Here is a 14,566-nt window from a genome sequence, read left to right as displayed (position 1 = left end):
GCCAAACTCAAACATAATGATTTATGTATTTTATAATGATTTCAGAGAAAATTGGTGGCAAAGAAATGTTAATATTACAGTTATAATTTGGAGAAGAGGGCAGGAGGCAGGAGATGTTTGGATCCCGGCTATAATCCCATATCCACGATGGGCTAAAAAAACTCAGGCATTTCAACAAATATAGATTAAATCCAACTGATTGGATCCAGTAATCTATGCTGGACTAGTTCCAGTAATCTCTGCTACCCTAGTATGTTTGCTTTCCTGATCAAGGTATTAATAATTAAGTGTGTGGTAATAAAGACTGGTCCTTTTGCTAGAGAAAAAGGAATTAAGGAAAATCTCTTTAATAGATTACTTCAAGCATTCTTCACACAGGACATAAGAAAGAAAGCTGGATATGAAAATATATTGAGGCAGTAGAAACTAATCATTACCTGTAAATGGGCAAATATGACACGGAGAAAAAGGCCTATACCACTGGGCTACTAGAGTAAAAACTAAGACTTTCTTTGAGGACTTCAGAACACTCCATGAGGCAATTAGCAGGCTATCCAGGCCCAGCTGGATTGAAGGGATCTTGTTTTTTAAGGCCAAGATCAGTGGGGAGTAAGCCAAAGCTATCTCAGATGAAATATGAGAACAATTTTTTCCATTTTCACATGCTTCTAGTTCTAATTCGAGCAGATAATCTAAAGTTGATTATATATAAGATACATAGGTTCACAGCGAAACATACAGTTTCTCTAACAACATGCCAAAAGGTAGATGTGACTGTAGCTCCTTTCCATCTGTAAGACCTATGACTGTAACTCTTGAATTACACAGAGCTGGTATCTACTTTAAATAGAAACTCTGTCCATGCTATGTCAGTACATTTCTAGTAGGAAATGTGGCAACTAGACCTGTACTCTTTTATAATTACTAATCTTGGGGGGGGGGGGAAATCAGGTTAATTTAAGGGTTTATTAAAACCTTATAAGTTGTATAACTTCATATAACAACTATAATTGATTTTTAACATAAGTTTGGAGAATTAGGTTTCAGTATTTTTCATAAACTACTAAAATGAATAGTAGTTCTGTCCACAGTAAGGGAAAAAATAAATAAAATAATTGCTTTGTGGTTTGAACTAAGTCTGTCTTTGTTCAAAAAGTCCCCCAAAACTGGTGGCCATGAATAAATGTCAGTGGGCTTGAATTTCTGTAAGTTTTCTTGGGATGATATATTTAATTCTCATAATGTTTTTAAACTGACATATGTCCATTTTTTCACATTAAGCAACTAATAAGTTTAAAATATGCTGCTTCGGCAATTACTCATTATTTAATTACATGTTGTTATGTGGCTAGACACCCTAGACATTAATCACTTAATTAGTGACAATACTCTGCATATGGTATATATGTGTGTGCATGTGTGTACATCCATACACACACTGATATATTCTTCATATCATGTTTCTATTTATGTATGTTGCACATTTAAGGACCATAAACTTCCATTCACAAGCTCAAATCCATTTATACATTCATTCAAATATTTCTTAAGCATCTACTATGAACCAGGCCCAGTGTTCATCCTGAGTAAGACATGGTCTCTGCTCTCAAGAAGCTAGTAGGGAAAACATAATGAGCATATATTACAAGGGCAATGAGTGTGTTATATACAAGGTAATGTGTAACTGTCCTTTTTGAATACATACCACAGATTAAACTGTATCTTAAAACAGTTATACACAAAAACAATAGATCTTAAAACAATTATACACAAAAACAAACTGATATCATAGGTTTATTTATCTTGCCTTCTCAAATCAAAACCATCAGAGAGTGTGTGGCTGTCTGACCATGTGTGTACAGTCACTCTGAGACCATCTACGAGGCATAGAAAGAAGATAATTTTATTCTATCATCCACCTTACTCATCCATGTATTCATAGTTCCTGACCAGATACTGAGAACCATTTAGGATCAGCTCAAGTCATCAGTATCATTAATTCCCAGTCAAGATGATTCAGAATTGACTAACCTATGCAACTAATGGGAGGCAGTTCATTTCAAAGTCATTTATTCTGTTCCTGAAGCCTGAAAGTCACACTGGCCCTTCACTGTTTGTTCACCTGATCACAGATCAGAGGTAATGACATTTACATTGCTAATAGACTTTGCTCCAACTGTGTTAACTCCTGGTTTGGTGTAGTTTCTTCTACCTGAGGAAAGCTTATTTGACCTCCTGCACGAAACTTTAACTAATTATCTGAATAAGAACATTCCCTTACTTGTACATCCACAAACATGCACACATATTAAATATAGAAATGTATGAAATTCTCTAATTACCTATTACATATGAGAATCAGGACTGATGTTCAAAACAAATTAAAGTATGTGTTATTAATTTACCCTGACATACACATTAAATTACTTGAAAAATCTGGGCACATTAGGAGAGTACCTTTCAGTCATTGACCTAAGTCTATGTGACAATGACCTCTTATCTTGGGCTTGTAGAATCAGACTGATAGAAAAAATATATATTTCAATGGATTAAATCCTGGATATCACGGAGAACAGTCACAAATACTTTGACTTTTCTGTATAGCAAATTTCAAGCAGCTAAATCTTTTCTTCTTTAATGTTTCTTTGATCACAATTATTAGCATATGTTAACTGTTACTAGTGTGAAATGAAAAATGAGAATTCCAAAACTCAGTTTCCTTTATTAATGAGCACTAAATGACCTCAAACCAAAGCGAGATAACTAAAAATATCCCACTGGCTTGCTTAAAGTATAACTGGTAGAGTTTAAAATACCTGCTAATTGTTAACTGTTTTAATCTATTGCTTGACCAGTCAAGAATAAGCATACACAGACAGATGTTGAGGTGACAATTCAGATGCTCACATCTCAATATAATCCGTGCTATGAATTTAAACACCTATAAACTTGTAAAGTGTTTTGAGATCGGTCAATAGCCTACATAGTTTGCATAATATTTTATCCTAAAGTCTAGTAAAATGTATAAATTTGATTTCAGAGTTAAATTCAATGCAGTAGGATTTAATATGTTCTTAAAAATAATAACCAACCATTTTGAACAATTTTCTATGCAGCAGGTGCTATGCTAAGTGATTTCTATGCATTATATAATTTAATTTTCATTAGAACCCTATGAGGTGGACTCTATTATTTCCATGTCATAGAGAAGATTGAGGAATTTTAGTGAGTTAAGTAACTTGCTAACTTACTGTTAATAAGTGACAAAACTTGGAATGAAACCAAACCTTAGTGACTCTAGAGCCAAATTCAAGCTCATATTTGGTCTACTGTGAACCAGAAATGAGGAGGCCTGGAATAAATTCTCAGTGTCAATCAATTATTAGCTCTGAGACCTTAGGTAAATCACTGAATTTCTCCAAACTTCAATTTTCTAATATATAAAATAGAGCCAAGAAAACATTCCAACAATTCTCACGGAGTTACCATGAAGATTCAAGAACTAATGTAAGCAAGAAAACTGTTCTTTGTAGAGTGCTTTATAAATATCATTTTATTGTATTGCAATATCTTAACGTTTGATAACTCCAAAAGCACTTTGTGAGGCCAAAAAACATTAAACCAGATATCTCATTAGAGAGAGAGACTTTAGGAAGCTTCTAGAACAATCTTTCCTTCTACTCTAGGAAATTTTAGGTAGATTACCCAGGATGGCACAGGGCAAGTATTAGAAAAAACATTCACCCTTTGTGGGTGCCATGATAAATAAAAGGGAGAGTAGTGTTATGAACTGATATTCGTATTCTCCCAAAATTCATACGTTTAAGCCTTAATCCCCGATGTGACTGTAGTTGGAGATAGGGCCTGTGAGGAGGTGATAGTTAAATGAAGTCATAACGATGGGGCCATAATCCAGTAGGGCTGATGCCCTTATAAGAAGGTGTAAACACCAGAGCACTATCTCTTTGTAAGGACACAGAGAGAAGGCAACTACTCACAAGCCAGGAAGAGAGTTCTCATCAGAAACTTCATCTGTGGGAACCTTGATCTTGGACTTCCTAGTCTCCAGAACTGTGAGAGATAAAGGTCTGTTGTTTAACTGGCCGGGTCTATGGCATTTTGTTATGGCAGCCCAAGCTGACTACTATGATCAGTATCATGTTCATCCTTCCTACTGCCAACGTCACCTAAAGAGCAGGGCCAACTGAGTCCTGTCCAGCTACCAGCAGGATAGCAGTGTGGTCTGATAGATCACATGAGGTGCTGACAACCTACAGTTGGGGTCCATGAATGTAAGAATGTCCTAGGCAAGCTTAGCATGAATGGGGCTCTGTATAAACAAAACTGAACAAAACTGTCCAAGTTCAGCAGGTTAAAGTAAATATCCTCAGGAAAGCAATCAAACCAAACCAATAGAAAAAAGGAAAAAAGGTCCCAAAGATGCAGTCCCACATCTGTAAGTATAAATTATTGCAGAAAGTTTAAAACTGAATCTATGAAAAGAATAGATAGTAGAAAAATTCTGATTAACAAAATTACAACTGAGCAAACAAAAGAATTTCTACATTAAAAATAAGTAACATAATTCACTTTGTATCTTTCTTTTTCCACCAGAGCACAGTTCCTAAATTAACCTACTGGAGTTTGCCGAGCTAGAAGGAAAGCTAGCTGAAGCCATTACATATAAAAACAAGTACACTTTGAAATATTAATTCTGCAGCGTATTTTCCTTAGGATGAATATAAATCTTATTTCTTGGGAGTTGTGTCTTAATTTATAAGAAGATAAGCAAGTTTTCAAATGCAAACATAGCTTCCCAGGAAGGTCTATGCTAAGTTCTGACTGATGCAAAAGTCATAGTTGATAAAATGTTGTCACCTACCTTCTCCTTTTACACTAATCCTCTTTGAGATGATTTGAAGAGAATATCATTTGGGGAGCATTTGCCTCAGAGTGTAAGGCACTATTCCGGATGCTTATGGCAGGCTCTGCTAGTTTTCGTGCCAGTCTCCACAAAACCAGAGGTATTAGTTTGGCCAAATTGCTTCCCAGCTAAAGAAAACATTTCCAAGCTTCCACTGCAGCTATCTGGGGTCACATGACTAGGTTCTGGCCAATAAGATATAAGTGGAAGTGATAACTTCTGGGTCATGCCCTTAGAAGGAAAGATGTGTTTCCTTTAGATTTTCTCTTTCCTGCGACCTGGAACGTGGAAGTGCGGGTGAGTTGAACGTGTTGGGGGGAAAAAAAAGAAATGCAGACCAGAGGTGGCTAAGCAACAAGATGGAGTAGCTTGAGCTTCCAAAAAGCTTTTGTTACTATTCCTGGGTTGTTAGGTGAGATAGAAACAAGCGTCTAGCTTGTGATAGCCACTGTATTCTTGAGCATTTGTTACAGTAATCTATCCTGTATTTTCATTAGTAGAGGACTGTACATATACCTTATGAGGCATCACTATCTCAGTTTTACTAGAGATTGAGGCTTAGAGAGATTTAAAAACTTCCTTATAATCACATAGGTAGTAAGCGGTGAGGCTAGGGTTTTAATCAAGTGCCTTTCCCATTAGACCCTTTTTTATACTAATAGAGAGAAAATTACTAATTTATAGAAAATTACTACTGTGCCACTTTCTAACACCTGATCTATTAATCTCACAGGATTATAAAATTGCTTCAGTTTCCTTGAATTAGAATCAGTGCCACAAACCCCTATTTTTCTAATAAAGTACCTGACAGTCAGTTATCAACTCCTCCAGGACCTATCCCTCTTTATACAAAATGTTCCATTAGGAAAATTATGGAGAAAAAGTATGCTGATTCTCCTGGACTGTGCAATGGAGGGCTAATCAGAATGCCCTAATAATTTACAAAATAATACATTGGAAAATCACAATGACTCAGAAACAGATCAGAGGGATTTTTGGTGTGGGCTTTCTTCCGTAGTGCTATCCTTAGGTTGACACATAAATTTGTTCTCAGAAGGCAACATATGTGCATTCATTCAACACTTAACAAATACTTATTGAGTGCCTACTCTATGTCAGGTAGTTCTTTACGTATTGGGGAGACAGCAAAAGAACAAACGAGAAAAAGTCCCTGCATGCTTGGAAAATATACTCAAATGCATATAATGTAGATAATGTCCTACACAAGTAAATGTAACAGGCTTTCAATGTGTGTCAGTAGTTTGTATTTTTAAAATAAACTTTCTGTTTTGGAATACATTTGACTTTACAGAAAAATTACAAAGATAATACAGAGAGTTCTCACATACTCCTCAGTTTCTCACAAACTCCTCCAGTTTCCTCTAATGTGAACATCTTATATTATCATGGTACATTTGTCAAAATTGAGAAATCAATATTGGTACATTTCTATTAACAGAAGTCCAGACTTTATTCATATTGTACTAATGTCCTTTCCCTGTCCAGGATACAATCCCAGAATACCACATTATACTTACTCATCAAGCTTCCTTAGTCTCCTCTAGGCCCTGACAGTTTCTCAGTTGTTCTTTTTTTATCTTGACCTTGAAAAGTTTGAGGGGTACCGGTATTTTGTAAATATCCCTCAATTTGGGTTTATTTAAATGCTTTTCTCATGGTTGGACTGAAGTTATGAGTTTTTTGAAAGAATACCACAGAGGTAAAGTGCCCTTTTCATCACTTCATACAAAGGAATAGATGATAGTGATGACTTATTACTGGTGATGTTAACCCTGATCTCCAAGTATGCCTAGGTCTGTTTATTAGAGAATGGTATTTAGAAATCCAGATCTGGATATTGGGTGTGCTCAATGCTACTGGGATGTCATTGTTTCCACCCTCTTCTTAGTAAGTAATGTGATTTTAAAAATTAAATAGTTTTTGAATGTCAGAACTGATGAGCTCCACTTCCATAAGTCTGCATCAAAAAATAGTAAACTTATCTGGGAATACATACATATACATATACACACACACACACACACACACACACACATTTGGAGGTGGTAATGTTAGGTATAAAACAATAAAATGAATTCTTTAAATGTTACATTTCTGTCTTTTAAATTCTAAGATGCTAGGTCTTAAGGAATGCACACATGAACACACTGTAGCAGAAATGTGTTTTGGAAGGCTCCTTAAAAGAAAGAGGGCATGACCTTCTTCAACCTGCCCTCCAGTCTGCTGCCTGGCGAACAGAAGTGGTGATTGGAGCTCTAGTAGGCGTTTTGAGTACCAGGGCCATATTTAGGACTGGCAAAGTGTTGAGCTAGAAAGAGTCTGGTTTCCTCAGTGAAGTTCTGGGGGCATAATACAAATCCTGGATTGCAGACCTCCAGACTTCTATCGTGTGGGAGAATAATAAACTATCTCCATAAACAATTATTATCAGAACTCTGTTTCTGAGTCGAGTGCAATTCCTAACTAATATAGGTAGTTTGGAGAAGAGGCAGAAGTATTTTCTATAACAAGTACTTTATTTTAGTCCATGTAATCATCAAAATAACACTATGCTTATAGGTGAGAAAATTAAAGATTAGTGACATTAATATAATTCTTAGGTTTACACAGCTCAATATTGAAACTAAGCCAGAGTTTAAACCAAACCCTATTTTCCCAGCACAACATGCTAAAATGTCTTGCTTATAGTAGGTACCTAGAACTATGTCAGTTACTAGCAATGGGTACATATACATTATTATATCTCACTGAACACGTAATACAGGACAACATTTAAATAAGTAAAATCATGTATATTTAAATATGCAATGAAATGGAAACATGAATCCATAGTTTGAGCCCACCTACTGCTCTCCATGATCAGACTTCAAACAGTAGAAGTGGCATCAAGGCCACTTTAGAAGTATAACCTCAGAACCGATTATGTATGTAGTTTTTCAGTCCACGTATGTAGGTTTTCTCTCTGGGCTCGAATGGGATACCATTCAAACCATCCATCAATCTGTCCACCCACTTATGCACTCATATTAACTGAGCATCTACTATATGCCAAGCAACCAATATACCTATTAGTTCCTGTATATACAATGTCGAGTAAGACACAGTTCCTATTCTCCAAAAGCTTATAGTTTAGTGACAGAAATAGAAAAATAAATAGTACACAATTATAACAGAATAGGGTTTCTCAGCCTCAGCACTAATGACATTTTGTACCGAATGATTCTTTGCTGTGGGAGCTGCACATCGCAGGATATTTAGCAGCATCCTGGCTTCTACTCACGGGCTGCTGGTAGCACCCCAACACTTTGTTACCACCAAGTGTCTCTAGACATTGTCAAATGCCCCCTAGGGACAAAAATTACCCGGCTACTTCCTACCCCCTCCCACCCCAAATGACAACTGCTATAATAGAGTATAAGCCACCATAAAACTACAAAAGGTGGGTATTTAACAATGGAGCCCCGGGGTCTGAAAAGTTTTCTGGAGGAAGTAACTTTTTCACAGAGGCTTGAACGTTCACTAAAATTCAGCCAGATAAAGTAAAGGATTGTATGTGTGTATCTGTTTATATGTGCATCAAGAAGGCCTTCTAAGCATCTGCAAAGACTCAGAGTTTATAAAGAGTACAATATATATCTGGGAGAATAAAAGTGGTTTAGCTTGCTTAGAGTGGGGAGGTATGCATGAGACGAAAGTATGAAAAGGTACATATGCATGCAGAAGAATGCAGGGGTCTAGTCATGACAGGATGAGAGATTGTAATCAGAAAAGGCAAACATTTGGGGAAGAAGGAGTTCAGTTTTGGATGAGTTAAATTTGAGTTGCCCGAGGGACAACAAACCAAGTGAAGATGTTCAAAAGAAAGTTAGATTTCTGTTTCTGGAACATAAGGACATGACTGTGGCCAAAGAATAGACACTATCTACATACAGAAGCCATATGTGTAGATGAAATGACCCAGGGAGAATGTAGAGTTCCAGGAAGGAGGAGCCCACAGACCTGACAGTGGCAAAATGGACAGATGTGAGTGAAAACAAGGGTGATCATGATGTCACAGAGGGAAAATGAGATAATTTCATAAACATGACATAAAGATCAAGTAGGATAAGGAGTGAGACACTCCACTGGAGTTGGCAATCGGGAAGACATGGTGGCCTTTGTGAGAGCCAAGTTATTGGTGTGTTCTTATAGGGAGATGGAGTGAATGGGATGGGATCAACAAGAAACACTCTCAAGAAAGTTGCATGGTAGGGTAAGTGACAAACGCACCCAGAGTCAAAAAAAAAAAAAAATCAAATTGAAGGCGGGTGGGGATGGGTAACAGGAATTTTAAGTATGAGTTCTGACTTCAGGTTAGCTGTGGATGCTGCTTACAGGCTCTGTTCTTGCTTCTGGCTCTCTGAGTCTCCTGGGTATTTATATTAAGCTATCTCATAGAATTTCTGAATGTAAGCACAACTGGACTGTTTTGCCTCTTCACAATATGCCACATGATTCAGGGTGACTTAACAGTACCCATTTACTTGTCAATAGTATGCCTTCTGAATAAAGAATCAAGTTTTTATACCTGACTCATTCGGCACTAACATTATTCAGTTCCCTTCAAAAATACAATGATTCTAATAGTTTAAAAGCAAGAATTTCAAAACAATAAGCCATTTTATCAAGCTCTAAAAATATACTTATTTAAGTGTGTTTATGAAAATCTTCCCTTGAGTCTTGAATAATTGACTCATGGGAGGCTGAAGCTGAAAGGTATGATAGAGACCTTCCTCTTCTTTCTTCACCCCTCATCCATTCAGTGATTTTAGACAAATCACTTCCCTCATGTCTTACAGTTCTTTCCCTTCCACTCCATAGCCACTACTCTCACCTTCATTACCTCTCCCCTGTGCCTCTGTAATAACCTCCTAACTTGAGTTCTTGCTTCTAATCTTTGCTCTCTCCAAGTCTTTGCCATACTTTGATAGAGTGGTCTTCCTAGAACACATATATGAACCTTTGACAAACTCTACTTGGAACTGTGTCATGGCTTCTCACAAAAATCCAGAATTGTGTGTCACGGGAAGCCTTTTCCATCTGTTCCAGCCAGCACTTGCATGTTTCATTTCATACTTATATTCCATCCATACAGGACCCTTATTAGGTCCTGAGGCTTTATGCTGACTTAGTCCTACAGGCCTGTGCTCTTACACCATCTATCCCTTGTTCTTCTAGAGAATAATACTCAAATTCAGTTCAAGCATCTTCTCTGTAAAGTCTCTGTCAATCTCCCTTCCTTCACCTAAACCCAGATAGGACTAATTACTCCTCTTTGGTGCCCCGCCCCAACACAAAAAATTTATACCGTATATAAATATCTGTAATAGTATAAAAACCACTTTACTACAAGATGCAGAATAAGTATTTGATAAAATTCAACATCCATTCATGATAAAAACTCTTACCAAAGTGGGTATAGAGGGAACATATTGCAACATAACAAAAGCCATTTATGACAAACCCACAGCCAAAATAATACTCAATGATGAAAAGCTGAGAGCCTTCTCCCTAAAATCTGGAACAAGACAAGAATGCTCACTCTCACTATTTCTATTCAACATAGTATTGGAAGTCCTAGCCACAGCAATCAGAAAAGAAAAAGAAATAAAAGGTATCCAAATTGGAAGGGAAGAGTTAAAACTGCCATCATATACAGATGACATGATACTATATATAGAAAACCCTAAAGACTCCACACAAAAACTACTAGAACTGATAAATGAATTCAGCAAGTTAGCGGGATACAAGATTAACATAAATCTGAAATCTGTTGCATTTCAGAACAGAAATCTGTTGCATTTCTTTACAATAACAATGAAATATCAGAAAGGGAAATTAAAAAAAAACAATACTTTAAAAATCACATAAAAAATAATTAGGAATAAATCTGACCAAGGAGGTGAAATACTTATATGCTGAGAACTGTAAAACATTGATAAAGGAAATTGAAGATGATTCAAAGAAATGGAAAGATATCCCATGCTCTTGGATTAGAAGAATTAATATTGTTAAAATGGCTGTACTACCCAAAGCAATCTACAGATTTAATGTGGTCCCTATCAAATTAGCCCTGACATTTTTCACAGAACTAGAACAAATAATCCTAATGTTCATATGGAACCATAAAACACCCAGAACTGCCAAAGCAATCCTGAGGAAAAAGAACAAAGCAGGAGGCATAACCCTCCCAGACTTCAGACATACTACAAAGCTACAGTAATCAAAACAGTGTGGTATTGGCACAAAAACAGACATATGGATCAATGGAACAGAATAGAGAGCCCAGAAATAAACCCACCCACCTACGGTCAATTAATCTTTGACAAAGGAGGCAAGAATATATAATGGGGAAAAGACAGTCTCTTCAGCAAGTGGTGGTGGGAAAGCTGGACAGCTGCATGTAAATCAATGAAGTTAGAACACTCCCTCACACCATACAAAAAAATAAACTCAAAATGGCTTAAAGACTTAAATATAAGACATGATACCATAAAACTCCTAGAAGAGAACATAGGCAAAACATTCTCCGACATTAATTGTACCAGCGTTTTCTTAGGTCAGTCTCCCAAGGCAAGAGAAATAAAAGCAAAATTTTAAAAATGGGACCTAATCAAACTTAGAAGCTTTTGCACAGCAAAGGAAACCATCAACAAAACAAAAAGACAACCTACAGACTGGGAGAAAAATTTGCAAATAATGTGACTGACAAGGGCTTAATTTCCAAAATATACAAACAGCCCATACAATTCAATAACAACAACAAAAAACAACCCAGTCAAAAAATGGGCAGAAGAGTTAAATAGATATTTCTCCAAAGAAGACATATAGATGGCCAACAGGCACATGAAAAGATGCTCAACATCATTAATTATTAGAGAAACACAAATCAAAACTATAATGAGGTACCACCTCACACCGGTCAGAATGGCCATCATTAAAAGTCTACAAATAACAAATGCTGGAGATGGTGTGGAGAAAAGGAAACCCTCCTACTCTGTTGGTGGGAATGTAAATTGCTGCAGCCACTATGGAAAACAGTAGAGAGGTTCCTTAAAAAATGAAAAATAATAGAGTTGCCATATAGTCCAGCAATCCCACTCCTGGGCATCCACTCAGAGAATACCATAATTTGAAAAGATACATATACCCCAATGTTCATAGCAACACTATTTACAATAGCCAAGACATAGAAGCCATCTAAATATCCATCGACAGATGAATGGATAAAGATGCGGTATATATACACAATGGAATACTGCTCAGTCATAAAAAAGAATGAAATAATGCCATTTGCAGCAACATGGATGAACCTAGAGGTTACCATACTAAATGAAGTAAGTCATAAAGAGAAAGACAAATACCATATGATATCACTTATATGTGGAATCTAAAATATGGCACAATATGAACTTATTTACAAAACAGAAACAGACTCATAGACATAGAAAACAAACTTATGGTTACCAAAGGGGGAAGGGGGTGGGGGAGGGATAAGTCAGGAGTTTGGGATTAGCAGACACAAACTATGTATAAATTATGTTTATATACAAACTATATAAAAACTGCATTTATCTATGTATAAAATAGATAAACAACAAGGTCCTACTGTGTAGCACAGGGAACTGTATTCAATATCCTGTAATAAACCATAATGGAAAAGAATATGAAAAAAAATATATATATATATAACTGAATCACTTTGCTGTACAACAGAAACTAATACAACATGGTAAATCAACTATACTTCAGTTAAAAAAAAAACACTTTATTACACACATTAGTTTTTACAGGTGTCTCTCCTATTAACTCTCAGTTCCTTGAAGATGAGGCTGCTTTTTACTTTTTTAATGCTTAAGTGAAACATGGCACATATTCGAAGCTCAGTAAATATCTGTTGAATGAATCTAGTCCAAGGTCTATTACTGTCAATGAGGAGATAGGTCCAGAAAATGTATATGACTTACCCTGATCTAAAATGATTGGCTGAGCGGGGAACAGACATTCTAGATGTTGCCAGACTTTAAACTAGGGCTCTCAGTATACACTGGGACTCCACCTCATCTGTTTGAAAAGAAAGCACCCAGGGCCCAAATTTATAGGTTGTTAACTTGGTTGAACAAAGTTTTGTTTTTTTTTTTTAATTTTTATTTTTTAAATTAATTAATTAATTAATTAATTAATTAATGGCTGTGTTGCGTCTTCGTTGCTGTGTGAGGGCTTTCTCCAGTTGTGGCAAGTGGGGGCCACTCTTCATCGCGGTGAACAAAGTTTTAATATGAAATATTTGAGTGAATATTTGACGAGAAAATAGTACTCCTTTCAGGTCGAGAGACAAAAGTGGGACAAATAATTTTAAAATGATGTATTTTTGTCTCACCTTCTTTCCTACTCTCTGCCCCTTCCACCTGGTTGACCAGTTAGCATTATATTTTCCAAGTGTTCAGAATCCCTAAGTACATACCAGCTGAAGACAAAATGTTATCCCACTCTTCTTGCTGACAGAAGAAAAAAAAGTCTGTCTTAGATTAAGAATTTACTATAAGTACTTCATACTTAAATAATCAATAGTAGGTTGAAATTGTTTTTGTTTGTTTTCACTATTTAACGGTGAGTATCAAAAAGAGAGAGTAATAAATTCTAGGCTTCCTTAGAATTATATGATTACATTGCCTTATATGAGGAGACTAAGTTTGTGTTAGATTACAACATTTTTTTTCTAAATGACCACAAAGATAACTAGCTTATCCTTTTCACTCATGATCACAAATAAAACAGAACATTTAACTGGTGAATATGTTTTATTTGGAATGCTTTAATAGTTCTTAGTATATAACATTAATATGTAATGGCCCTAAAGAGTCCATTAAAACTCTGCACAACAAGCTGCATTTTAATAATGCAGAGACGATGTGAGATGGAAGCCAATTTCTGCCGTTTAGGTAACATAAGCAAAAAACAATTTCCTGAAAGAGCTAAAGCTTGTAAGTAAAAGACAGTTAAAATGAACACGTCCTGGGCTTCCCTGGTGGCGCAGTTGTTGAGAATCTGCCTGCCAATGCAGGGCACACGGGTTCGAGCCCTGGTCTGGGAAGATCCCACATGCCGCAGAGCAACTAGGCCCGTGAGCCACAACTCCTGAGCCTGTGCGTCTGGAGCCTGTGCTCCGCAACAAGAGAGGTCGCGATAGTGAGAGGCCCGTGCACCGTGATTAAGAGTGGCCCCCGCTTGCCGCAACTAGAGAAAGCCCTCGCACAGAAACGAAAACCCAACACAGCCATAAATAAATAAATAAAAAAAAAAAAAAAAAAAAAAAAGCTAGGAACATGACTTAAAAAAAAAAAAAAATGAACATGTCCTACAGATGGCAGAACTTAACATTGGTCCCAAAAGCACAGGAAAAGAGAAGATTAAAAAAATTCTTCCAAACCCAGGTTTCTTTCAAGTCTTCTGCTCAAAAGAGGATCAAGGGTACCAATGAATATTCAACTTCTAGTTTCTTCTAATAATAAATTCCATTTCAAAATCTATGAAGTAAAACAAACTTGCCCTATGTTTAGGTTCTTTCAAAAGATAAAGTGG

The 14,566-nt window shown here is 36.4% G+C and overlaps 1 protein-coding gene and 1 long non-coding RNA gene across 14 annotated transcripts in view; one reads left to right on the top strand and one right to left on the bottom strand.

The window, feature by feature from the left end:
• ZNF385B (zinc finger protein 385B) overlaps positions 1-14,566 on the bottom strand; it is a 424,173-nt gene that overhangs the window by 118,794 nt on the left and 290,813 nt on the right. Inside the window, exons 1-2 of one of the 13 annotated variants that reach the window (XM_082397553.1) lie at positions 4,883-7,357; positions 3,999-4,071 (exon numbers count right to left, since the gene is read on the bottom strand). The exons of 10 other annotated variants lie outside the window; for them this stretch is intronic. In XM_082397553.1, the coding sequence (XP_082253679.1) occupies positions 3,999-4,032 (34 nt within the window). In that variant the 5' untranslated portion in view covers positions 4,033-4,071; positions 4,883-7,357. Of the gene's footprint in view, positions 1-3,998; positions 4,072-4,882; positions 7,358-14,566 lie in introns of those variants that run through there. 2 more of the 13 variants (XM_082397554.1, XM_082397541.1) reach the window with 2 other exon arrangements.
• Positions 1-14,566, top strand: part of LOC309631341 — a 780,796-nt gene that overhangs the window by 482,397 nt on the left and 283,833 nt on the right. The window lies entirely within an intron of this gene.

This window comes from Balaenoptera borealis (assembly GCF_965194805.1).
Source record: "Balaenoptera borealis genome assembly, chromosome: 6".
Lineage (NCBI taxonomy): Eukaryota > Metazoa > Chordata > Mammalia > Artiodactyla > Balaenopteridae > Balaenoptera > Balaenoptera borealis.
Note: the sequence above shows the minus strand (reverse complement) of the source record. Positions and strands in the feature narration are given on the sequence as shown.